Genomic DNA, 27,754 nt, shown 5'->3' with positions numbered 1-27,754 from the left:
CAAATAATATGCAAAACTTTCTTGCAATTATTTCTTGTTATTTATAATAGGTTTTCCTGATCGTTCATCTATGTATGTTTTAGGGAAAATTTGGATTTGATTCACATTAATGTGTTACCAATTGTCAACACTGATTGAAGATGGTGCATGGTCCAAAGTAGTTTGAATTCAAACCTGTTTTTCTCATTGACTTTCACAAACAGGAATTTAGCTCGTCTCCAAGGAGCCCAGCACGCCCAGGGTGCATCCATCCGTTGGGCTGGGCTGCACACATCCCTAGGCATGCTCCAAGATGTGTGCGGCATAGCTCAACCGTTGGATGCCCCCCTTGGCGTTGGGCTCCCTAGAGACGATCCTGATCCCACAAACAGGGGCTGTAGGGATTGTACATGAGGGAGGAAGTAATGGGTTGGGCAAGTAGGATGGGACAGGAGGAAGAACAAAAGGTGGGGTGAGAGGGATTGCAGGGGTCAAAGAAGAAGAAGAAGAAGATGAGGGCAAGATCATTGTTCAAGAAGAAATAGTATGTAGTTTGGAAATACTACGGAAGGGAGGGGCAAGGGGTGGGGTAGCAGGGCGAGTGCAGGTGTGGGGTTGCAGGAACGGAGGGGCGTGAGCAAGGTTTAAAATTCAGATATCGGTCTCGGTATCGGTCATGGCCGATACCTTTCTGGATTGGGCTCAGATCGGTACAAATCGGTCGGGATCGGTCAAAAAACCCCCCAAAATCATTTTTTATGGATCAGGTAGTGTATTAGCCAGAATTGGTGGGTGTTGTGATCTCGGGATCAGATCGGCCGATATTATCCAGATCGGATTGATCAATATCGGTTCGTATCGGTCAGTATCAGTCAAAATAATATAAAAAATAAAAAAACTTAAAAAGATTTGAAAAAAAAATCCAAAAAACTTTAGGCAGATTGGATCGGATCTACCGATCCAACCGTATTTTCCGATCCCATAGCCGCTCCATCAGATCAGTCAAGGATCAATTGCATCTCGGGATCAACCTCGGCCGATACCGATCCGATCCGGCCGATATCAGCCAATCCGATCCGAAATTACGAACCATGGGTGTGAGGGAAGGAGAGAGACTATTTTGTATAGTTTTGCAAAAGCAAACCTGATTCTGTGAAACATTGGGTGCTTAGTTTTGTAAAGGAAAACCGAAAAGTGGGTAATCATGTAATTTTCTTTTCTTTTTTTCCTTTTTTTTCCGGGTAGATACCTCCGAATCTAGAATCATTGTCCCCTCCAATTCGCTGCCCCCTCCAATTCCTCCAATTCCTCACATGGGGGCAGAAATGACCACCCTATCCCCTACCCGAAAACATTGCCCCAAGGTGGGGTCCACTCCCCTATTAGAGGAATTGGAGGTGCCCGCGAATTGGAGGTGATAATTATTCTAGAATCTATATCCCCTACAATTCCCTGTCCATCCATTTCCTGCAATTCCTTTCATAGGGGTGGAAATTAGGGATGTCAAACGGTCACTTCGGCTCGGTTTCGGTCGGGCTGAATCGGGTTTCGATCTCGGAATGGTGAGACCAAAACCAAACCGTTTAGAAACTTTGGTTTTTGGTCGGTTTCGGTGCAGTGCGGTTTCAGTTTATTTTGGTTTTCAATATCGGGTTAGTACCGGTTTAGATCGGTTTGCTTTCTGGTTTGAGCCACAATGAAATCTTAAATTCATAATTTGTAGTGAGGAAAGATTCGATAACAACACTTCAATTCACCTTCCCAAATACAAAAAAAATATACAACCAAAAATAAGAAAATTGATTTTATTTGTTCATGTTGTAATCCCATCAAAGAAGAATAAATTATATGGGGAAGAATGGAAGATAATTACTATTCAAATCAATGGATAAATAGAGTTTGCAGTGAAATCATTGTTACAAATCATATAGTTATTTATCATTAATTGTAAGGAGAAGATACTTAAAATTGAAATTAATGAATAATCACTAAGAAGATAATTAATACTGAATCACAGAAAGAACCCTACTATCAAATTATTTTTTGATAATCAACTAATTTTGTATAGGAAACAAGGAGATCAATGGAAGAAGCATGGTTACAAATCAATTTCCTGTTTTTTCATAACCTCATACTCATTGATTTGTAACAATTCTCCTTACAACCAGAAAATTGCTCACTAATATTAAAATCAATGGATAATCAATCCACCTATTCATAACTTTATACTCAATATTTTTTTATCGATTTCATTCGGTTGGTTTTTGGTTTGTTATCAATTGATCCAATTTTTAGTCGGTCCTACATTACCCCAGTCCAAAACCAATCCAATAAGGATTGATTCAATTCGGTCTGAATTTTTTCGATCGGTCTTAACAGTTCAGGCTAGGTTTTGACATCATCCTACACCCTGCCTGAAGTCCAGAACACATTGTTGGTGTGGGGTCCACCCCTATTAGAGGGATTTGGGGAAATGGACCGGACTGAGAATTCCAAGAGATAATTTTCCGGATACCTCATGGATGTTATGTTAACTTCCAACGTTCCTTTATCCCAATGGGAAATCTGACTCACCGAAGGCTGGCTTGAAAACCCAGAATCTCGTAGCCATGGTTTCTCACCAGCCTCACCTCATTCTGTTCACAGAGACTTTCTCAATACCCTAGCCATATACTGTTAACCATGGATTCCTTAGCTCAATCTTCATGGGTTTTCTCTCTCAATTCCAGTAACGGCGTCTCTTTTTCTTCTTCTTTCAAAACCAACACTTACCCATCAACGTTCCTTAAGGCAGTGTCTTCAAGAAGTTTAAGAATCTTCTCGTCTCTAGAGAATACCAATTCAGATTCATCTCCATCCAATTCAGCAAATGATTCAGAGAGAATTGTTGGGGGCAAACCGGAAACAACCGACCCAGTGAAGCTTGCTTTTGCCAGAGCGAAGTCCTATAAGAAAGCGTTACAATCAAACCCGAGCCCCAAGAAAGACACGAGCCCGGTATCAGAAACTGTTGGCAGTGGAAATAGAACTGAAGGTTCGGTTGCAGAGAATGTTGACGGAAATACGAAGGAAGTCCCGATTTCTGTTAAGCTAGCAATGAAGAAAGCTAGAGAATATAAGCAGGACAAAGGAATTATAGGAAATTCGGGTAGTTCCAGCAATGTTGGAGAAACAGGGAGCGATTCAGGTATTCGCTGGAAATGATTCGTGCTTTTACAGTTTCCAATTGGATTTTAGTTGAATATGATTAACTTGAGTTGTTCTAACAAGTTCTATTCGCATATCTACTGACTGTATATAAAAAAGTTCTAGAACTAGGACTCAGAAATAGGTATTGAATTCTTTTGTTTAGGGGTTGATGGAAACTATTGGAAAGTGAATCGTCTTTGTACTTTCCATTCTAGGACTAGAGGAAGCCAAGGTGGGGACTTTGGGAGATGGGTTTGTTGAGAAAAGAGTTAGCAAGAATGAAGAGCCAATGATTTCTAGTATTGACTTTATGGGCCTTAATTTTTCGGATAAGAAGAAGAGCAAAGGACTGCCTGCAGGTTTGGCTCCACTGGTAGACCCTTTTGCAGATGGGGATTTGCCTGAGGTGGAGTTCATTGTTGGGGACTCTGGCAATTTCGAAGCTCCTACGCCTACTAATCCAGAGTTAAAGAAAGAAGTTGATTTTGATCTCTACAAACCTAAGGTTTCAACATGGGGAGTTTTCCCAAGGCCTGGCAACATTTCCAAGACGGTATGATATTGGTTGTCCATCTTCCATCTGTTACAAGCGCCACACAGTTCTCTCAACTGATAATGCTGATTTATATTTTCATATCCCTAGTAGGGGATGGCTGTGGGGACTAATTCCCTGATTACTTCTTCACTTAGCAAGCAATTGAGTGAATTGGATATGACCAATTTCCAATTCACCTCTGTCATTGCTAGCTTCTAGAAATCTACGGTTTTTTTTTCTCTGTGAGCATGATTTTCTCCCATATTGTTATATTTCACCTGGCTTGTTTATTATCTCTACTAAAAAAGTGTATCGCCCTTGAAAGTAATTTATGTCTGAACATTCTGTGATTCAGTAGGAAAGAGAAAGGAACTACCACAACCATATGGTTGGTTACACATTAAAATTTGGCCCGCTTTCCACATTTAGGTAAGGGAATCCTAATATTGTCACTTTGATGGATACGGCTGATACACACATTAAGTTTTGTTAGTCAAATTCGCACTAGGATGCGGTCTATGACTTCAATATGTAGCTTTCAATCCTTTTTCCTATGTCAATTTTCTCCATATTATGCATTTGTCTGATGCTTGATAGGATGTTGGAACATTATCTATATTTTAGTTTGTTTAGTTCTCATACCTTTGCTCCAATCTGTCTACAATGCGGTCTGATGTCAGTTTGGTGGTGGAAGAACTATTCGCCCTGGGGAGGTACTTGAAACTGCTGAAGATAAAGCTGCTAAAGAAGCACGCACTAGACAGTTACTTGCAGCCTACAAGAATAAGATGGGCTTAGTTATTGACCCCAAATTGAAATCTGAATGTAAGAAGGTATAGTTGAAACAAGGGAACCTTTTCCGTGTTTTCACATTCACAGTAATACTTTATGTGTGCTTTAGGAGATACCTATACATCACCTTTATAATCACATCTTTTAAACAACTATTCATCAGGGGGTGAGGGGATATCTTTTAACAACTGGCATTGACATAGATGGATATTTTTCATGGATGCTTAATGTGGGATGACAGACATTCAGAATCATCTTGCTTTTCAGAAACTACTACAGATTAGTTAATAACTTACCTTTCACAAAATCTGGTAAATCTGGTCTTACATGTTGGGAAGTTAAATTTAGTACTTCCATTGGCCACTATTTCGAAAATAAGCATAATTTTTCCCTTTCTTTGCATGCATGTATTGTCTTAGATATTTTATGATTCTAAGGTGCATCTTCTATACTTCTCTAGATGCATGATATTTTTTTTTTTCCCTCCTAATGAAGATCAAAAAAATATCATTGGCCTAATTACTTTGTTTGCGCAATAGTAGGCTTTGAAAGATGGTGACTACTTGATGGATCTTGGGAAGCTTAAGGAAGCATTGCCTTATTATGAAAAAGTGATGAAGGACTTAGCTTTTCAGGTAAATCTTTTTAATATACAAGACACTCTTTGAACTGATTTGAGCTATTGACAAGGTCAGGAATTTCATTCTCACTAATTTTCCAGTGTATTAAAACCTACAGGATTCAAATGTTTTCTCTATTTTCTTGTGGAAAATTTCTCAAAAGAACTGAAGTACTAAAACCATAGAACCAGATGTACACCCATGACCCAAGTGAGAATGTTCAAACACCATATGTTTTTCTTTTGACAAGTAAAATTTGTAATAAATAAAAGAAAAGGGCGGTGATGTTATGAGTTGGAAACAGAAAAGCTGGCAAAAGTAGGGATGGCGAGAACTTCATCCTACAGTATGAACATATTTTATGAGCAAACCTGGACTGTACAACATGATAAGCTTACATCACTACACTATCCCTCACTAAATATAGGACCCTGTTAATCAGCTGCCTATAGAAGATGCCAATATGGAATCCTCACCTACAGAAGAAAAAGTTGCTGGCTTTGCTTGATGGTGGATCTGTTGGACCCATCTTTGGGCTTTAGTGTTTCTTTTTGCTTTGAAGTATTCTACAACAACAATAGCAACATAGCCTTATCCCAACTGGGGTTGGCTACATGGATCCTTGCTCTCCTATCAGCTCTATTCTAAGTTATCCAAGATACAAGACCTAAGCTATGCATGTCTTTCCTTACCACTTCACTTAGAATTATTTCAGGCTTGCCCCTGGCTCGTTTTTTTTTTTTTTTTTTTTTGTTGGGTGAATAGCACATATGTCCAAAAAAGCACTGAAATATACAAGACACCCGAGAGAAAGAGTGGGGCGAAGAGAGGACAGGGAAAGGGAGGAGGGAGGAGGGAGGAGGGAGGGAGGGGGGTAGGGGCAATGCCGAATTAGCCTAGCCCTAAGGGGGGGGGGGAATTACATTCAAGAAGGAGGCAAGACCCTTGCTCTCTTAGTTCCTTCAATCTGAATCAAATCACTCCTCCGAACTGGAGCATCCTAAGGCCTCCGTTGAACATGGACATGCCACCTCAAACAACTTTCTTGTACATTGTCATGTATCGGAGCTACTCCTATCTGAAGGCATGCTACATGTTCGTATGTACAGGGTGGTCTTAGTGGATGAAGAATTAGTTGTTGATAGGAATTCAAAATTGTTCATTATCTCCTTCATTGTAGGGGTATTGCTTTAATAATAGCTCCGTTTATTTGAATGGAATTTTTTTCTTCTGGAATTGCTAGAAGCTAAAGGAACTTCTATTGGTCTAAAAAACCATACAAATAACATTTTGGAAAATGTCTTCTATTTTAAATTTCTTGATGTTGTTTTCTAGAAAAAAATGGTGTACACCCATGGAGGATACCAACTCCATCATATGGTTGGATTAGCTTCCTCACTTAACCATGCTTAATATGCTTCCTTGTCGTGTAATCCGAACTCTCAACAGAATATAAAAGAGGACGTCTCACAGAGAATTAAAGTAGGATGGATGAAATGGAGAGGTGCATCTGGAGTGTTATGTGATTGACGAATCCCTTTAAAGCTTTACAAGAGAGTCATAAGACCAGCTCTGATGTATGACACAGAGTGTTGGGCAGTTAAGAAGCGTCATATAGATAAGTGTAGCGGAGATGAGAATGCTGAGATGGATGAATGGCAAAACCAAAAAGGATAAAATAAGGAATGATCATATTAGAGCCGATTTGGGAGTAGCCTCGAGTCAAGATAAATTTTGAGAAAATTGTCTAAGGTGGCATGGCCATGTTCAACGGATGTCTTAGGATGCACCAGTGCGTAAGAGTGACTCGATTCGGATTGAAGTACTAAAAGAGCTAGGGGCAGGCCTAAAATGACCATAGGAGAACTGGGGAAGAAAGATATGCATAGTTGAGGTCTTGTTTCTAGTATGTCTTTGAATAGAGCTGATTGGAGGGCAAGGATCCGGGTACCCGATCCCAGTTAGTTTGTATAAGATTGTGCTGTAGTTGTTGTTGTTTTCCTTTTCTTTTACCTTATAATTTTTTTTTTTGTCTTTGCAAGGATCCATGTAGACAACCCCATTTAGTTGGGATAAGGCTGAGTAGTTGTTGTTGTCATGTACATTCCATGAAAGGACAGCGGTAAGGAAATACACAATAAATTTTATACAAAATAAGAGTCTATGGTGTGGAAAAAAATTTCCGTTGAAGCAAATGGATCCTTTTTTGAAACGGGAACTTAGTGTCAACTGTCAACTTATATAGTCATGGAGTGTCTCCAAATATTTTGAATAGTCTCTTGTGTTCATAGTTGTCAAGGCGTCGTTTAGGCACCGCCTAGGCGTCCAGGTGGATTTTTTAGGGTCTAGGTGGCTATCTCCTTTGTGGTATTGAACGCCTTGGCCCTTATTTATGCCAAATATCATTTAAGTAAATGAAATAACAAATATTATTTCATTTACTTAAGATATTATTCATAAATGTAGAATTCCGTAAATACTGGCTTGTCGATGAGACAGTGGTCATGCCTTTAGTTATAATCTTAGAATATTACAAATATGGAAAACTTGCTTAACACTCAACTAGCACATTTAACATGTGCATAATGAACCTAGACACTATAGGTACAAGGACCATATTACCCCTGAACCCATATTACAACACTCCCCCTCAAGTTGGAGCATACATATCAAACATGCCCAACTTGCTAATTACAGGAAAAAATAACTTATTACCGATTCCTTTGGTAAGGATATCAGCCAATTGTTCACTAGACTGTATAAACGGAATACAAATTATTCCCTGTTCTAATTTCTGTTTGATAAAGTGCCGGTCAATCTCAACATGTTTGGTATGATCATGTTGGACCGAGTTGTGAGCAATGGCTGACTTGCTGTCGCAATAAAGCCGCATTGGAAGATCAGCTTTCATCCCCAAATCTTGAAGAAGCCCCTTAAGCCAAAGTAGTTCACAAATACCCTGTGCCATAGGTCGGAACTCAGCTTCAGCACTAGACCGAGCCACAACAGCTTGCTTTTTGCTTCTCCAAGTAGTTAGGTTTCCTCCAACAAATGTGCAATACCCGAATGTGGACTTCCTATCACCAGGACTGCCAGCCCGATCTGCATCAGTGTACGCTTCTACTCGGAGATGGTTGTGTGGAGAAAACAAGACTCCTTTTTAAGTGAGAAGAGTGAGGATCAGGCATGTATTGACTGACAAGACTCACAACAAATGTGATATCTGGCCGGATATGTGAGAGGTAGATCGATTGGCCAACTAACCTCTGATAACTGCTCTTGTCCACCGGGTCACCTTCCTTACTCTTCAAATGCGTGTTGGGCTCAAGAGGGGTATCTGCTGGTTTGTACCCAAGCATCCCTGTTTCACTCAATAAATCCAAGGTATATTTCCTTTGAGAGAGAGATATGCCCTTAGCTGAATAGGCAACCTCAATCTCTAAGAAGTACCTTAATCGGCCCAAATCTTTGACTCAAACTCGGTGCCCAAATAAGTCTTCAACTTCTGGATTTCTTGTGCATCACTGCCTATGATCACTATATCATCAACATAGACAATTAACATTGTCACTTGATGTCCCATCCTCTTAACAAACAGTGTATGATCAGCATTGCTCTGCTTATACCCATAAGCAATCATAGCCTTATGGAATCGGCCAAAGCAAGCCCTTGGTTACTGCTTCATACCATATAGGGCCTTTTTCGACTTACATACCTTTCCCTGAGTTTTTTAAGAAGTAAAACCATGAGGTATCTCCATGTAAACATCTTCTTCCAAGTCTCCATGCAAGAAGGCATTCTTCACATCAAGTTGCTGGAGTTCCCATCCTTGATTCACAGCACAAGAAATAATAACCCGAACTGTATTCATCTTTGCTACAGGAGCAAAGGTCTCTTGATAGTCAATTCCTTGGGTTTGAATAAACCCTTTGGCAACTAGTCTTGCTTTGTACCTTTCCACTGAGCCATCAGCCTTGTGCTTCACAACAAAGACCCATTTACAACCAACAAATCTCTTTCCTGGTGGAGGACTCACTAAATCCCAAGTCTGATTCTTCTCAAGGGCATGCATTTCTTCATTTATCGCATCCTTGCATTTCTGTTCGGCTATTGCTTCCTGCCAATTGTTAGGGATAGAAACAGAGGATAAAGAAGGTATGAAGGTATGGAAAGCAGGAGTCCGTGAGTTGTATGACACCAAGTTGGAAATAGGATGCAGTGTAGTACTCCTCTTTGGTTTTTGAACAGCAATAGGTAAATCAAGACTGGGATCAAGAGAAGGCTTACCAGAAATATGACTAGGTGCAAGACTTGGAGCAGGAATAGATGCCAATTGTTTAGGATCAGTGATGGTGGTCTCTTTGTACCGAGGGCCGTCCAGAGGAAAATCAGTTCCCCGACTGTAAGTCTGCATATTATTTTGTTATTGCTGTCCCACTTCTTGTTTCTGACTTGTAACTCCATCTTCTAATTCAAGATAAACATCCTCTATAGTTGGTATCTCAATGTCTAGAGGAGCAATCAGCGGGACCTCGTCACCACTTATAATCTCCTCCTGTAGAGGTACCGGCTGTTTAAAGTAAGCCTCAGACTCCCGGAACATCACATCCATAGTGACAAACACCTTTCGGGTAGGAGGATGATAGCATTTATACTCCTTCTGGGTAGCGGAATAATCGAGAAATATGCACCGCACTCCCTTGGGATCAAACTTGCCGTGTACATGGTGATTTCTGGCAAACACGACACAGCCAAAGACCTTGGGAGCCACAACAAAAGTGGATTTCCCACAGAGCACATCTAAGGGGCAGCGCCCACCTAAAACACAAGAGGGAAGCTGATTGATAAGATATGTAGTTGTAAGGACAGCATCACCCCAAAAACAAGGAGGAACAGACATAATGAACATAAGAGAACGAGCAACCTCCAAAAGATGTCGGTTCTTGCGTTCAGCCACTCCATTTTGAGCAGGAGTGTCAACACAAGAGGTTTGATGAATGATCCCATGGCTGTCCAAATATGAACGAAAGGCACCATCCATATACTCCTTCCCATTATCCGACCTTAGAATCTTGACCTTGGCATTGAATTGTGTCTCGACCATTTTATGAAACAAAGTGAAACAGGTGAAGACTTCACTTTTACTATGCATCAAATACACCCAAGTCGTCCGGCTGAAACAGTCAATGAAAGTAACAAACCATCGAAACCCAGAGGTAGAGACACAACGGGCAGGGCCCCACACATCAGCAAACCAAAAGGATGCAAGCTTCTATTATCAAAAATTGGAAAAATGCTTCTAGTTTGTTTCGCCAAAGTGCAAGCATCACAAGAAAATTTATGTTTATTACACCTTTTTACTAAACTAGGAAATAAATCTGACAAAACACCAATCGGAGGATGGCCCAAACGACAATGCCAATTATTTAATTCAAAAAGTGCAGAATCAAAATCAGAAGATGCAGGCTGAGGTGTCAAAGCAGCTCGGGAACTGTCAAGCACGTACAGACTACTAACCACCTTACCACATGCAATCGTACTGTTCGTTGCCAGGTCCCGAAATAAACAATGAAAGGGAAAAAATGTTACTTTGCAATTTAAATCCTTAGTTATGCTACTAATGGAAAGCAAATTAGTAGTGAACTTCGGAACATGTAACACAGATGAAAGGCTAAGAGAGGAAGAGCACTACACGGATCCCTTTCCCGAGATAGGAGAAAGAGACCCATCAGCAACACGAACCTTACTATGACCAGATGGAGGAAAATATGTGGAATAAAAAAGGAAGAACCGGTCATATGGTTGGTTGCCCCTGAGTCAATTACCCAAGAATCGGGCATGACCGAGGTGCAGTTCCCACCAAATGAAATACCTGTGGAAGAAGGTGTATTGGGATTGGTAGGCAGAGACAGAACCGTGGCAACCATGGAAGGAGTTACAGATGCCAAAGAAGATGTGTCCAAGCGATTCACCATATCCCGTAAATTTTGTAAATCTACCATAGCTTGGGAAAGATCAGGCTATTCCTCAGTAGTTGCCTGATGAGCACGGGTGCTATTGGGCCAATTGGAACCACCCCTCCCACACCCGCGAGTATCGGCAGGGCGACCATGAAGCTTCCAACATCGATTGGTCCTTTGTATGCCATTCTTTCCCACAGTGATCGCATTTAATGGGAGGGCGATCACTAGATGGCTGATCAGTACTAGCAGAACGGGAAGAGCCTCCGTGGGAAGATTGCGAACCAGAAATAAGAGCCGAGTGCTCCTGAGTAACAGGATGAACCATGGTTGTACGTCGATTGTCCTCAGCCGAAAGAATCGCATAAGCCTGTTCAAGAGTTGGGAGAGAATCCCGATTCAAAATATTGGCCCAGATATGATCAAACTCAATATTCAGGCCGGCCAAGAAATCAAAGATGCGTAAACCATCCTCCCACTTGCTATAGGCCGTAGCATCAACATTAATGGTTGTAGTGAAGGTGCCCAGAAAATCCAACTGCTGCCACATCGTACACATGGTATTGTAATACTGAGAGAGGGTCAACTCCATCTATTTGGTAGAGTGGATTTTTTACGGAGTTCATAGCATTGGGCAGCATTCCTAACCTGAGAATAAGTATCCTTGGCTGTCTTCCATATCTTCGCAGCCGAATCAAGAAGAAGATAACGCCCAGCAATATCTTGGTCCATGGAATTAACCAGATACCACATTACCTAGAAATTAAATTCATCCAGCGATCTTGCGCAGAACCAGCTTCAGTAGGCATGACCGTAGTACCCGTGATGTAGCTAGATAGCCCACGGGAACCAATAGCAAACAAACAGGAACGAGACCACATAAGATAATTGTTGCCATTTAACTTGATGGTGTTCACCGGAAATGGAACAAAGTCACGTTGCGACGAACCATTGGAACCAAAGGAAGCCGAGGTGATCTCTGAATTGTCAAGAATAGTGGCTGGTTAAAAAAAAATTATGAAATACAGCCCCCAAAAATTCAGAACATAAGGAGGGAAGATAAAAAAAACCCTCGGTGGGAGTCAACTCACCACCAAGGATGGGTAAAAAGGAACGACAATGAAGGGAAAAAGCCCCTCGCGAGAGAAAAAAAGAAGGGCGAGAGGCCTACAGACTGGATAAAGTGGCGGAAGGGTGGTGGAGTGGCTGGCGGAAGCTGGCGGAGGTGGTGGAGGGGCTGCGGTGGTGGCTGCCTTAGGGCAGAATCACGATGGAGAAGAGAGAGAGAGAAAAGAAAAAAGAAAAGGAGAAAAAAAATCAATTCCCATATCCCCGGAATATTTTTAGCTCTGATACCATGTAGAATTCCGTGAATACTGGTTTGTCGATGAGACAGTGGCCATGCCTTTATTTATAATCTTAGAATATTACAAATATGGAAAACTTGCTTAACACTCAACTAGCACATTTAACATGTACATAATGAACCTAGACACTATGGGGTACAAGGACAATATTACCCCTGAACCCATATTACAACAATAAATAAGCAAATACCCCCCAATTTGAATCCAATAAAAATAGTTAAAAAATCAAATTCAAAAGGATACCAAGTTAACCCCCCCCGTCCCGTTCAAGAACAAAAACTAGATTTTCGACGATAGGTGAAATTTTCAACTTTCTAATGCTAGAGTTTTCTCAAAGGGTAAAGCTGTTTGTAACCAAGGTGGTTACAACTTATGATATAACCAGTCTTTTATGTCCATCACTAGACACCATTGCACTTGCCACATATAGGGATTAAATTGTCATTTTACTTTCAGTGTATAGCAAAAAAAAGGTTAAAGTGTCTATTACATGGGTATTAAGGTAATTTTGTTGTCACACACATGAAAAAGGAGGGAACTTGCTGGAGTCGCCGGTAATGGCCGGAATGCCACATCTGTACTAGTTGTAAGGAAAACCAACCATTGCTCACAGTTTTTACTCCACTTTCTAAATGATTTGAGAAATCAATCAAACCCATCGTATGGCTGAAGAAAGAATAATACCCAAATTTGAAGTTTTTAAAATTATTCAGCAAATCGTAGAAAACACAAAGTTTCAATCATACGACGGTCGATTCTCTGGTTTACAGTTCTTTCATATATATATGACAAGAAACCAGTACAAAGGGGCCTATTCTGGCCATTACTGGTGACTGATACTTATACATGACAAGAAACCAGAGAACCATTCATGACTTGCAGGAAGCATCCTTTATGGAGCACCCAACTGATGATTTCTTTCATACTTGTATATGAGAACCCATTCGTTGACTTATCCCCATTTGAGGATAAGCCATTAATGTTAACCAGAGAACCCATTCGTGTTTGAACCTACATCAACATCTCCCTTTTTCCACCACTCTCGAGCTTTCGTTCGACCCCAAAAAATAGGGGTTTTTGAGATAGATACAGAGCATGAGCAATGGGGGGTTTTTGAATCTTAAAAGAATGTGAAGATTAGAAAGGCTTTCCTACTTTGAGATAGGGAAGGAAGGGGAGGCTAGGTTAGAAAATGAAGTCCAGGGAAAGGGATCTTAACAAATGCGCCGTGGATTTTGGCCGGAATAGGGACGGAGCGTCGTTGTTTCCAAAACCTCCTTGGGGCACTTTTGTTTGATCAAGAATGCTCTTTTCACTGTTAAGGATTGGTTGTGAAATTCCCATTTTATCATTCTAACTCAATAAAACATAGATAATATAATCACTTTATATTTTTTGTGTGAAATTACATCAATTGTCCTTGAATAAAATGTTACATCAGTTGTATTAAAAAGCCATGTACAGTCCGGTTACAAAGTCTGTTTGTAACCTTCTTGGTTACAAACAGACTCACCCTTTCTCAAATCTAAAATGTCCATAAATCGTAATATGGTAAAACATTGCTAAAAAACAAAAGAGCGGTAAAATATTCATTTTTGGATATCTAAAAAAATATTTTCATTCAGAACGATTTTGACAGCATTCGAGCACACCAAGTAAGGTTTGACCGGAACATAGCTCCTTCAATATAAATCAGATTTAAGCAATCTTGGATTTGTTGGAAACCTGGTTTTGTTCTCTACCTAATACAGAAGTCTCATGTAAAAATAAAATCATTTGACTAGTCAAACTTCTTAGAGAACAAGAACATTTCTCTAAATCGAGAGCAATTTAATAATTTATAGATAAGATCATATTTTCTAAGAACATTATAAACCAAATGTAAGACTAGGTATACCATGACAATGAACAATTCCAAGAATAGTAAACCAACTATATGTTTTGATTGTTTCAAGCTTCCAATAGCTTGCTTCTTCAGTTATGTTGTCTTCTAGTTCTTGTTGATTTTTAATGACTTGATGTGGCTTAATATTGATTTTTGATGACTTGATGTGACTTAATGTTGATTTTTGATGACTTGATGTGGCTTAATGTTGATTTTTTATTTTAAAAGGTATTTATTGTAACATACTAAATAATATTAGAAAAGAGGGAAAATAAAACATAAAACTTGATCGCCTAAGGGTCGCCTTGCCGCCTTGACAAGTATGCTTGTGTTGGTGATCAGCCTAATGGTTTTTTTCTAATTATTATTATTATTATTTTTTTTTTTTGAACCATCATAGAAATTTGAGTTTAAAGAAACAATATAAAGACACTCCAAGCATCAGATTTAGCACAACAAAGCTTCCCACTTCATTAATGGTTGAACTAAACTCTACAAAAATAGTAATCTAATCATTTTTCTTCCCAATCTTTTTGTAAGAAGCTATTATGAGTAGGGATGGGCAGGTTGGGTTGCAGTGATGAGACCATGGAACCCATTTACAATCTACATGGCCAAAGATATCCACCTTAGTTCATGGGCTACCTGGGATATGAACTTCTACAAGGTAACCAGGAGTGAACCCATGGTTTGGGGAGGGAAGGATGGGATAGGGCCTTTGGAAATATTTTTCTTCTTATTTTTGCCTTACCAAAGCCAACCCTCATCTGTTAAAGGTTATACCAAACCTTAATTGATTGGGGTGGGCTGCTGTGGGCTGATTTGGGCCTTCGGTTTGACCTGCACTGATGTTTACCTAATTGTGAGATACTATATTGTGTACAAGTTGTCCAGCCTTATCGTTATCCTTTGCCTTGAAATTTCAATCAAAGTTATGATGTAGCTCTAAAACTGAGTGTGGGCTAAAATTAGTGTGATCCAATTAACTATGAACATAACCCAAGCAGAAGATGTCCAAACCCAAATGTGTGGCCCATCCTTTAAGAAATAAATACAGCATTAGTTCTCGAAATACCATTAGAAACCTGAAAAGAAGAAAAAGAAAATTTAATAATCACAAATTCATAGCTGTTGGATGTGACTAGAAGTGAATGTGGAATTCATCCTTTGTTTTTTTGTTTCCATGCACTCGATTCTCCCCAATGGAATGTTGAGACAAGACGTGTTGTCCTTCTTTTCTGCATTACTTTAATTTCAGCATTGTACTGGAGTTCCTTTCCCTGATCATTGTTTTTAACCCCTTGGATTCTTCACAGTGACAGTACTCATCCATTATCACTGATACCCTTTCCCTTCCATCCAATTCATATAGAATGATAGATTATTGAAGGTCATACAAATGAAAATTTCTGATCGAAAGATTATTTGCAAGAGGGGGAAACAACTATATCCTGATATATAATGATAGATTAATATTATATCCAGAAAGCTGGGTCAAACGTTAGAACTCGTTGATCTCTTAAAAAAAAAATGCCAAACTTCAGAACCCATTCCTTTGTGGTTGTGAAGTAGTGATTACCTTATAGTCATGGTCCGACTGGTAATTGTTAATGTACACTTAAGTCTCCATTAATTTCAAAAGAAAAATATTCACTGGGCAACAACAAAAAACTTAGTTTGTGTTTCTTTTCCTTCTTTTTTTTAAATACATTACTAGAGAGAGTATTTGGACATGGACAATTGAGAAGAATAATCCGGCCATATGATTGGGGTGGTGTCCACAGATCGAATCTGGAAGAGAATATGGGTAGGTATGAAAATAGATAGCTAAGTTGTAGAGCTGGAGTCCCACCAGTCTACCAGCCGTAGGAGTCCAACCTAGGCCAATCCGTAGGAGTCCCACGTGGGTTTGCTGAGTCCCACAGCACTTGTATCTCACAAGGGTTTCTCAAGATTGGATATTTTTTTTCAATGTTCTGGATTGCTGTAACAGCAACCCACACTTTCATTATATAGGGATAAAGGAGGCTTAACTGCCCCTTGGTTAAATGGACTGTTAGAATTCCAAGACTAAATAGAATTCCCAACACCTAGAAATTAAAACCCTTACATTGATACCAAACCCTTAGTCCTAGGAAGCAAAAACAAACATAGAAAATTACAACCAAGCAAGAATAAATACTTAGCTAGGAAAACTAAAAGACTAATTAATACTACCTAGGAAAGTAAAACCCACTACACTAATTAACCTAGGAACATAAAAAGACAAACAAAGAATAAAATATATCTTATCCAGCAGCTGTTCCAAAATAATCGACCCAAAAAAAAAAAAAGAACCATATAAAATAAACTCAGTAGGGCGGGTCCTGGCCAGCCTATCCGCAAGGTCTGGGCTTGGCTTGGTGCTGGTCTTGTACCAACATGTGGACTAGGTTCTGGAAAAAAACCTTGTGAGCCAATTTCTCCCTGCATCAATTCTCCCCTCCTTAGAAAAAACTCAACCTCGAGTTTTGGACGAGGAAGGGATCAGCTTGGTGTGATGGAGATCAGGCTTCAGCCCATAACAATGTTCTTGTAGTTCTTTGAAGCTTGAAATATAGTCCTGCAAGTGTGGTTCACGATCTTCAAAAAACTTGGGCGGAAAGATAAAGTCAGTATTTCCCACTTCTGGTTCAATTTCAGTTACGAAGGGAGTAACGACATATTATTCTTCAGAAACTATTTCACTATTGAGATAAAGTCAGTATCTCAATAGTGGAAAAAGTATCTGTACAAATCTTCAGATCTGCAACAGTCATCTTTGCTTCAATGGAAGTGCTGAACTTATCGATCGCGTTCTCATCTACTGTTTCAGCTTGGTCTACATGAATCTCTTCAACTTTGTTGACTTGAATTTCTTTAACAGAGACATCTTCAGTAGAATCTTCCATCAGTGCAATAGAATCTTTTGTCCGTGCACCTATCGTTGATGATGCCTCAATCACAATTTTCTTGTCTTGATCCTGTGTTGATTTGTTCGGCTCTTCCTGAACTTTTGGTCTGATTACCTTTGGCATTAAACCTTTGAGAACAACGGTGTTGTGTTAGATGGGGAGGCCTTAGGAAACACACATTGTTACTAGGGTCAATTGAACTTTGTCGATTCTCTAAAAAATCTCGACCCACTACAATAATTCTTTTTGGTCATGAAAACATTCGACCCCTTGCTCCATAATATGAGGATTGTTCAAATTCGACTTACACTCGACCCGTAGGTGTGATGCTTATCTCTCCTGTCTGGGACAACAAATCCACCACGAACTGTGAAATAACATTGTCTCGTCGCCTTCTATCAACAAATAATACGGCTGTTCTCTCGTTGGGTAAAAGGACTTGGGTCTTAAAAATTAAGGGCGTTGGATCAAGAGCCATCACTTGATGTGAGGTAGATGATTGATGTTGCTCTATAGCCAACATTCGATCAGTCAAAACCTTTAATGAATCAGCAATCTGTTATGAAGTAACAGAATTATTCTCACTTCCAGCCATGGCTCTGATACTAATTGATGCAAACCCGAATGGGTTGGCAAGCCAAGATCGAATCTGGAAGAGAATAGGGGTAGATATGAAAATAGATAGCTAAGTTGTAGAGCTGGAGTCCCACGTGGGTTTGCTGAGCCCCGCAGCACTTGTATCTCACAAGGGTTTCTCGAGAGGATTTTTTTTTTCACAATGTTCTGGATTGTTGTAACAGCAACCCACAATATCATTATATAGGGATAAAGGAGGTTTAACAGCCCCTTGGTTATATCAACTTGAATTAAATGGACTGCTGGAATTCCAAGACTAAATAGAATTCCCAACACCTAGAAACTAAAACCAATACATTGACTGGCCAGCCTATCCGCAGGGTCTGGGCTTGGCTTGGTGCTGGTCTTGTACCAACATGTGGACCAGGTTCTGGAAAAAACCTTGTGAGCCAATTTCTCCCTGCATCATGGCCTTTGTATCATTGACTAGGATTCCTTTGAAAGTTGTGGTCCTCTCTCTCTCGTGCCCGCGAAATAATTTCCATTTGCTTTTAAGAAAATTACTGTAAAACATTTTTAAGCCAAAGGGGAAAATGGCTTACATCCACAATAATGGCACATGGAATATTCTGGGAATGTTAATGGCACAGAATATTTCATTTTAACTCAGTTTATAATCATCTATTTTTGACAATCTTTTAGGCCCTGTCACATCTGAAAGTCCCCATATTAATTCATACTTGATTAGTTCTGAATTTAAGGAGCTTATGGAAGAACTCACTTTATGTCATATTTGTTGGAAAATCTTTCCGTATTTCTAAATGTATTTCTTGTATAATGCCATAAATATTGTTTATACAGAATGAACTTTATGGATTAGCAGCTTTGCAATGGTCTATTTGTCAAGATTCACTGAGCAGGTACCATTTCTTTTTCGGGATTGTATTTGGTGTTAAGTTTGGAATAGTTAGTGTTCGTTATTGTTACTTACTACGAAGGATTAATTTAGCAATAAAATGGTGCTATCCTCGTTGAAACTGGGAATACTTTGGTGATTCTATTCATGATTAGAAAAATTTTGATGTTTCCTTTGTTTTGGATTTTCTAAACCTAATGTATACACATACAAGATTCCTGTATACACATCTGTTTGTGGCTGTTGCAAGTTCATGAAGATTTGAAATAATATTTTGCTTTACTTAATAACATGAAATTTAGATTGAGAAAGGGAAAGGATTATCTGAAGCAACTCAAGAAAGGAGTTGAATTGGTTGCAGAGGGAGCTTTTGATAAAAGTGATCATGATGAAATTTAAAAAGGTTATGAAAATAATGCCCATAATCATCATAATGGTTAAGTCTATCCTAGCAGTGTGGAATGTTTAATCAATGAAGTCGAAGTGGTCATAGATGAGCTCCCCTCCCCCCCCCCCCCCCCCCCCCCCCCCCTCCTCCTCCTCCTCCTCCTCCTCCTTTTGGGGTCTGTTTTGGATACTGTGATTATAATGGAATTGGTATAGGTTGTGAGGATCATGGGCTCATTATTGAATCTTTGTTCCAACAGGATAGGAATAGAAGAGATTTTAGAGTGAGATGAGAAGAATTGGATCCTCCAATAGAACTTTGTGAGGAAACGAGTTTCTGTCTGATCTGGTGCTGCCACACATAACATAACACATAATTTTAGATGGAAAAGACTGCTAAATTAGCAGCTATAGATTCTCCTTTCCTTGTCGCATCAAGACATCCTGTAAGCGGCATAATAGGCATTGAACACTCTGAAACTTGGAATCCCTTGAACCACATCGGAGATCTAGAAATTATCATTTCCTTGTCATCCATGTTTTGTCCCTAGGTGAGTCCCTCACTGTTTCCTTATGTGCTCTGTGCCATACATTGGACCACAGCTGTATCATGGTGTACACCTTCATGCTCCAAGGAGTTCCTATTTGGATAGCCAATGATGGAGGAGCTTTCCTATTAAAGTTGTACCTGGTGCACAAGTTATTACAGGACCTGAAACTTGGCACACAACAGTATATTTCCAAAGTAAGAGTTCTGGAAGGACTTTCCTGATGCTGAATAAGAAGGAAGAATATAATTTGGTTCTGAAGTATGAGGCCCGGAAATCACAAGGTGCATCTCCAGTGAACAAAATGCAACCAGTGTATCAGAGAAGCTTCTGTTTCTTGAAAAACGTATATTGCATTATGAGGGATGTTGTGGGACTGGATTCTTAAATTCATCTAGTTCTAATATCTTTCTCTCTGTATGGTAACTCCTTTGTGGAATCACTCATATGTTATGACTTCTCCTGGAGTCTGAACTCTGATCTACCTGAAAACAAGGTAAGACAAACCACAAATCTCTCAAAAGGAGTCCAGAAATTACTGTTGATAGGTGTATTTGTACCATATGTTTTTTTTATCAAGCCTTAAGATGTAAAAGCAACTAGGGTATCAGAGAAGTTTCTGTCAATTGGAGTTTATTTGCCTTATACTTTAATTAAGGGAATGTTAGTTACTTCGCTATTTCCAGTAAGTAAGTGGGAAGCGATCATCATCCAAGAGTAATCCTATACTTTTTCTTCTTCTCATCTATTTCTTCAAATTTTTTATTTAAAACCAACCAGTCGAAAGACAAGCACTTCAGATGGAAAGCAAGTGCATATGACTAAATTTTATCCCAATTACATAAATTCTGTTCCATATCCACTATTTAGGGACATATCTTCTCTCAACTCATAAGAACTCGAATCTTTCTCTCCATTTAATGACTCCCATTGTCCTTTTTAATGCCTACAACTTGCTAGTTGCTGCATATGGCTGAATGAGCTCAATCGATTTTTGCTCATCATCACCTAATGGTGCTACTTGGAAGCCTAGTTAGTAAAGGCATGAATGATTCCTGAATTAAACTCACATCCCAGCTTTTTCAATAAAACTCCTGTTAGTGTTACAAATAGTGTACTATGGGGGTACAGTTTGGAGTGTGCCACGATAGGTGGAGTGTCTCTATCGTGGCTGATTACTTTAGTTATGGTGTTGGTTATTTACTTCCTAGTTAGATTAGTTATCTATTTCATATTCTAGCTAGGTGCCTAAAGTTGTAATCAGTTTAGGATTCTCTTACTTGCTCTCTAAGTTTGTACTTTGTTTATTATAAATTCCAGTAGTAGAGGGGGCTGCAGAGACCCTTCGCAGCCTCACCGCTTCCTTCCTCAATTCTCTCTCTTCTCCCTCTTGTGCGATTAATGATGTTTAGATCTTCATACTGTCACAAATCCCATTTGTGACATTTTCCCAAAGATACAGAAAAAAGTCGTGTTTATTACTCCTGTCTGAATTATTAGCTGGCTGTTGGAAAAGAATAGAAGAAAAACAGCAAGAAGTCATGAAATCCGTGTTGTTTGAAGGAGCCCTTTCCTTCCACATAAACCATACAAAAAAGAAAAAGTGAAAAACCTTGCTAAACCCCATCTCTTTCCCAAGCACTCGTGAGTCATGAAACCATTTTCTATGCCATTTGCTGTCCCTCTAAGAATGCTGCAATTTGTAAATCACGGCTACCAGAATTCTGGAACAAAATATTATTTTTTGGAAACAGTGTGATGCATGAGCCTCTCTCTTCCATGGTTCAAAATCTCGCAATATATCGCCGATATTTCAGTATATTTCGGATATCTCAACATTGTCGAGACGAGATGACCATACAAAATGAAAAAAGTCCAAATTTCGGTATATTTCGTGATATTTCATCGAAATTTCGTGAAATTTCAGTATATTTCGTAAATAAAGTGTATTTAACAATTTATAGATCAGGGTCCGACCGTATACTGTCAATCAAGGGTGCAAACCCAAAACACCACTTTGAGTTCATTTTTTTGCAATATGAAGGTTTAAATGTGTTTATTTAACTTAAATAAGGGTGTACATGAAGTATCAGGCCTTAATATGGCCAAAAACCCACGGAGATGGAGTGCCGAAATATGGTAGAAAAAATACCATATTTCGGTATATTTCGGATATCTCGACCAGCCCAAGATACCGAGATATCGCGAGATTTCAAACTATGGTGCCATGGTACAAAATTTTGCGATATATCGCCAAAATTTTGGTAAATTTCGGTAATTTCAATACTACCGAGACGAGATAGGCTTCCAAAATGAAAAAAGTTCAAATTTCATACAAATTTCGGTATATTTCGGTATATTTTGTAGAAAAACTGTGTATTTCGGTATATTTCAGTAAATTTCATAGAAATACTTTGTGTATTGAATATTGAACTATTGACTATTATGAAGTTTATGAGTTATGACTTATGCACTTGTGACTTTATGAGTTTAAACTTTAAGTTTAAACTAAAGGCTTCATTTGACTTTATTTTTGTTTCATTACTTTGTTTAAATTTCTTATTATGTTTTTTAGTACTTAAACAATATGTATTTAACTATTTTATACATCAGGGTCTGATCGTATACAGGCAATCAATGGTGCAAACCCAAAACACCACTTTGAGTTCATTTTTTTTGCAATATGAAGGTTAAATGTGTTTATTTAGCTTAAATAAGGGTGTACATGAAGTATCAGGCCTTAATATGGCCAAAAACCCATCGAGATGGAGTGCCGAAATATGGCAGAAAAAATACCATATTTCGGTATATTTCGGATATTTTGGTAGGCCCGAGATACCGATATATTGCGAGATATTGAACTATGCTATTCACTAACTCACTAAGTGACCTGCAACTTAGCAGATCTGGGAGTTGTTTACTCCAATATTCTTATATCAAGTTAGTTTCAGGTCTGTGTTTCTGTTTGTTAATCTTTAATTCTGTGTTCGGTTATAAACCAGTATATCAGATCTGACTTCTCTGTTAGTAAGATTCATAGCTAATATTCTTAATGTTTAGATTAAGATCCATTCTTCATATTTCTGTTAAGACTTTGCATAGCTATCGCATTAATCCCATGAGCCTGTTCTGCAGATGGATTTCACATACTCTTGGTACGTGAGAACTGTGGAACCAGACTGCATTAATCTCTCTCTCTCTCTCTCTAGGTTGCAAGTTAACCTGTTACTTTCAGCCCTTTCTCTCTATTCAGTTGCAAATTACGCCACCCCTACTCTCTCTCTCTCAGTTGTAACTTATTCCTCTCTCTCCCCATGAATTGCAATTTGGAGGCCTCTCTCCCCTTTGAGAGATGCTGCCCTCTGTGTGTCTCTGCAAGCTATGAGTTACAAAAGCCCTAATGCAAATTAAAAGTTGCCATTTTTTTTCGGTGAATGAAAAAATATTAAAGAAACAAGAAAAATCAGATACAACAGACTAGCCACTCAGGCTACCCAAAGGGGGACACCACTAACAGAGGAAACCAAGAACACCATCAAAGGGGGGATACTCCAAAAGCAGGGGAACAAAAAAACATTCAAACAAAGAGGGAGATACAAGAAAACAAGGGGAGGGGGAAAATACAGCCAACCGAAGAGGGGGATACAAGAAAACAAGCAGGGGGGAAGAAACAAACAACAAAAAAGGTGATACAACAAAACTAGGCTGTGGGAGCAAATTACGAGTAGTATCAGGGCATACTGACCAAATGGGGAGAATTTTATTTCTAATCTTTAAAGAGATGGTATCCCAAATTTGCTTAATAGAACACGATGAGGGAGTCCATCTTCTTGTGTTTCTTTCTCACCAGATATGATGAATCACTGCACTAAAAGCCAACTTACCAAGAATGTCACAAGATGATTTTCCATTAAAGGATTGCCTGATCCACCTTCATTCTCTGTTGAAAGGAAGGATAGCTCTAGGAGCAGGACAACATTTTCTAAGAATTCTTTTCCAGATAGAAGTGGGAAAAGGGCAGAAAAAGAAAAGATGATCCATACTTTTAATGGATTCCAACAAAGACAACAATTTGGGATAGACAGGCTTCTTTGAAGAAGAAACTCTTGAGTGGGAAGGGAGTTGGTCATTGCTCTCCAAATGGTGAAGCAATGTTGGATAGAAAAGCTAAACCAAACCATTCTAGACCAGGGAACTCTAGGAGCTCTAGATCTCACCAAACTCTAAGCAGATGCAGAAGAGAATTTTTTTAAAGATTTTGCACTCCATTGAACCGAATCTCCACTACCTTTGGGTCTCAAACGAATACTAGAAAGCTTACTCCAAACATCAATGAGGATAGAGGAATTTCTTGAACCAGAGAGCCAATTACCTTCACGAAGAATGGAAGACACCTTTGCTAATCTATCTGAACCAGCATCATACCTAATTATGTCACCAAATTTAGAGACAAAAACACCATCAGGCTGCCAATTATCAAGCCAAAGATAAGTGTTAGAACCATCATCAATAGATGTTTTAATAGAATCAGAAACAAGGTGCCTATAGTTAAGAATTTTTTCCAAGCCCAGGAAACGTCAAAAGGACACAAGATTGTCAGATTTGAGATATCTGGAATACATCCAGTCAACCCTCTTCTTTCTAGAAGCAATATTCCAAATAAGCTTGATAATGCCAGCAATGTTGGAATCCTTGACTCTACGAAGATCGAAACCTCCCTCATTCTTCAGAAGGCAAACCTTAGCCCAACTCAAAAGATGCAAAAAATCGGGGCTGTCATAGCCTTTCCAAATGAAAGAGGACATAAGAGATTCAATCTTGGAAGTAATAGAAGCTGACAAACCAAAAAACCCAGACCAGTAAATATAGGAATTTTGTGTAATTGATTTAATAAGTTCTAGGCGTCCTGCAAAAGAAAGAAGTTTACCCTTCCATAATTGAAGTCTCTTATGAAGCTTATCAAGAATAGAAGAATTGTGACGGGCAAGGTACTAAAACTCGGAACTCAACCCCAACTCGACCCTGGGAAAAACCGAGATCTCGGTCGAGTTGGTGCATTTTTTTTTTCTCGACTCGAAACCTCAACTCAGTGGGTTTTAGACCTAGTTTGGGTCTGAAACTTGGTATTCAGCCTATTTTAGGCCATTTAAACACAATGGCATTATCAGATTTTGCAAAAACAAAGTCCAAATAGGAGTTTAACTTCGGACCCTAAGTTGGTAGGCGACGACGTACTAAAATACCCTACTCTAAACATAATTTAGTAATAGAAAGCATTAAAGCAAGCAAAACATTCAATTAATAGCTAAACAACTTAAATAAGCATTAGAAATTTTAAAGTGTACAATACATCAATCTGTTTAAGATGTGTAGTTGAATCCTTCAAATGTGCAGCTGAATCAACTCTCCCGCAGGTTACCACTTCAAATCCATAGCTAAAATGAGTCACAACCTTCAAGTGGGGAAGAACACAGCTTTTGGACAAAACTCGATCGAGTTCTATCGAGTTCTGTCGAGTTAGGTGACTTTTAAAGAAGTAGATGGGTCAAGATCTGGGTCGACCCGAGATCTCGACCGAGAAATTGTAATTTTCTAACTCGTATACCAACTCGACTCGACCTCCCAAAAAACGAGATCTCGCGAGTTCTCTAACTATGGTGACGGGCAGAAAGCTTAGAAGAAATCAAAGGAAGTCCCAAGTATGTGAAAGGAAGATGGCTCTAAGGAAAACCCAGAATATCACATAACTAAACCTTAAGATGATCAGATACACACCCCCCCCCCCCACCCCAAAAAAAAAAAGAAAAGAAAGGGATTTTGGGGATTTATGGAAAGGTTCTGACATATTGTGAGCTTTAAGCATCAGAAATAGCTGACATAGAAGGCAGAGAGGCTTTGGAAAAGGTCATCAGCAAAAGATATATGAGTGATCTTCAACGCCTTGCACCTAGGAATTGGCTGGATGAAATTATCCTCAGTTTTAAGCAATAAAATTTTTGAGAGACCCTCCATGGCAATAGAGAAAAGAAGAGGAGAGATAGGAAAGCCTTGCCAAAGTTGCCATTCGGTTTGTATTATCCTTTGAAGGCTTATATATTTCAAAATGTGGTTTGTTCTTTAAGGCAAATATTGCAATAATAGTATATTATTTTTTAAATTATGATTGGTTAGATGTGCAGGAATAATGATAGTTGAGTTTATAGGCATATATAGCTGAATTTTTTAAGTGGAATTGTTTTATACTCAAACATAGTATTTCTGAATTGTTGCCATCTGCATTTTCTTGGACCAAAATCTTTACCATTTTCTTACAGTTCTCAAGCTTAATAATACCCAAACGTTTCCAGTATCAAATGTTGTCATTCCCAAACTTACTAACTAAGCTCCTAAGCTCCTTGAATGTATTTGTTCCTGATTCTATCCTTTCAAGTCTTGTCACTGGTCCATCTCAACGTATTCATCTTGGTTATCCCTGAATATTTATTCTGGATAGTGTTCAATTAATTTTTGTAGTTTGCAATTTTGGTACTAGATATTTTGGTTCCTTCATGAAGGGCTCATCACATAGTTGAAACAAAACAGGACAAATGAAGCTCGATTTATGTATGAGAGGCTCCAATCGCACCCAAATGTTCAAGTAAGCAAGAAGGCAAGGGAGTTCATGTTTAGCTTCCAGGTAGCTTTCCTTGCTGTCATTTTATATTCAATTATTCTGGATATAATTATCGTCATCATTATTGTTAATTTCCATTTTCTCCTGTCATCATTTATTATTTGTTTAATTGTATTAAGTACTATCATCATAGTTTCTTTGGTCTTTTAAATTCATTCACCACAGGCTATGGAGATGATGAAGATTACAGGCTCATCTCTCTCTCCAAAGACAACAGGCTTCCAGAGCTATTTTGAAGCATTTATAGAAGATAAACCCGATTACACTCAGGGAGGGAGCAAGGATGAACAATATTCACTAACTGAAGCCCTCCCATATATTTTGTTTCTTGTTTCTCCTATTTTTCTGGTACTACTTATAGCTGTGCAAAGAGGTACTTACTTTTGACATTTCATCTCTTAAGTAGGATTCATGTAATTATCCTCCAGTGTCCTCTGGAATCTATGGGAATCCAACATAATCTTTTTAACAGTTTTAGAATATTACGAAGCAGATTGTGTAAATAGAAGATTCTTTGCTAATTGTATACTATCATCAGACAAGAGATGCCATATTTTATTTTTTATTTTTTATTTTTTGACTTTAAAAGGCCATGAGCTGTTGTATTAGAACTCAGGTGTTTTATCATGAGAAAGTGAAACCCAGCATGCCTATAGATACTTATGGTTTTGCTTATTAGTGTGTCAGTTTGCTAAATTAATCAAGGTCAAGGTTTATGTTTATGTTTGCATTGAAACTATGTGATTCAAAATTCAATAAAGTCAAAGGAATTTACAATTGGAATCAGTCCAATTTACATCAGGGGGGTCGATCCTTAGAGAAGGTATCGAAATAGAGATCGAAGAGAAAGAGAAGATCGGAGAGAGGCGAGAGGCGGAACTCGAGAGCGGCGGAGCTAGGTGCTCTTTCTCTGAAGAAATGAGCGCCTTAAATAGATGGAGAGGTCGGCTACGATTCCAAAATTTTATTTCACTGGAATAGTAATCCGACGTGGCCGACGTAGGGGCGGCCGGTACTATTCAACACTGCTCATGGGTCCTGGATGATGTCATGGGTGGCGAGGGCGGCACTATTTACTGACGTCGGTGACGTAGGGCGGTTGCACTATTCATGTGGGACCATGCGATGTGAGGGATGACGTTAGTCGATCCGAGATGGACATCTTCGTCTACGTGACCGCAAAGAGGGGTCGTTGATGAGAGCAAGATCGGCGGCGGCTTCCTCGAGCGCAAGTTCGGCGGCGTCGCGGCTGCCATGGTTTCTACGCCGCAACATCGGCGAGGAGAGTGCCAGGGATGTCGAGGACGGAGAAAATGTCCGGAGCTCGTCGATCGCTGGAATGTATCGCAGAACTTCATCGTGGATTTCATAATCCATCATGAACCGGGTGACAA

General features: G+C 39.2%; 1 protein-coding gene across 2 annotated transcripts; it reads left to right on the top strand.

Moving 5' to 3' along the window:
• The first annotated feature begins 2,517 nt into the window (after positions 1–2,517).
• Positions 2,518–26,930, top strand: LOC122671720. 2 transcript variants are annotated; one of them, XM_043869105.1, is made up of 7 exons: positions 2,518–3,166; positions 3,384–3,721; positions 4,384–4,536; positions 5,038–5,130; positions 18,698–18,756; positions 26,270–26,363; positions 26,526–26,930. In XM_043869105.1, the coding sequence occupies exons 1-7, from the start codon at positions 2,662–2,664 to the stop codon at positions 26,745–26,747; spliced, it is 1,464 nt and encodes a 487-aa protein (XP_043725040.1). In that variant the 5' UTR covers positions 2,518–2,661; the 3' UTR covers positions 26,748–26,930. The 2 variants fall into 2 exon arrangements, with proteins under 2 accessions (XP_043725040.1, XP_043725041.1); XM_043869106.1 differs by lacking the exon at positions 26,270–26,363 and having other exon boundaries at positions 26,526–26,726.
• Positions 26,931–27,754: the final 824 nt, after the last annotated feature.

Source organism: Telopea speciosissima, chromosome 8 (assembly GCF_018873765.1).
Source record: "Telopea speciosissima isolate NSW1024214 ecotype Mountain lineage chromosome 8, Tspe_v1, whole genome shotgun sequence".
Classification (NCBI taxonomy): Eukaryota; Viridiplantae; Streptophyta; class Magnoliopsida; order Proteales; family Proteaceae; genus Telopea; species Telopea speciosissima.
The sequence above is the reverse complement of the archived record's forward strand: the minus strand, read 5'-3'. Positions and strand labels throughout refer to the sequence as shown.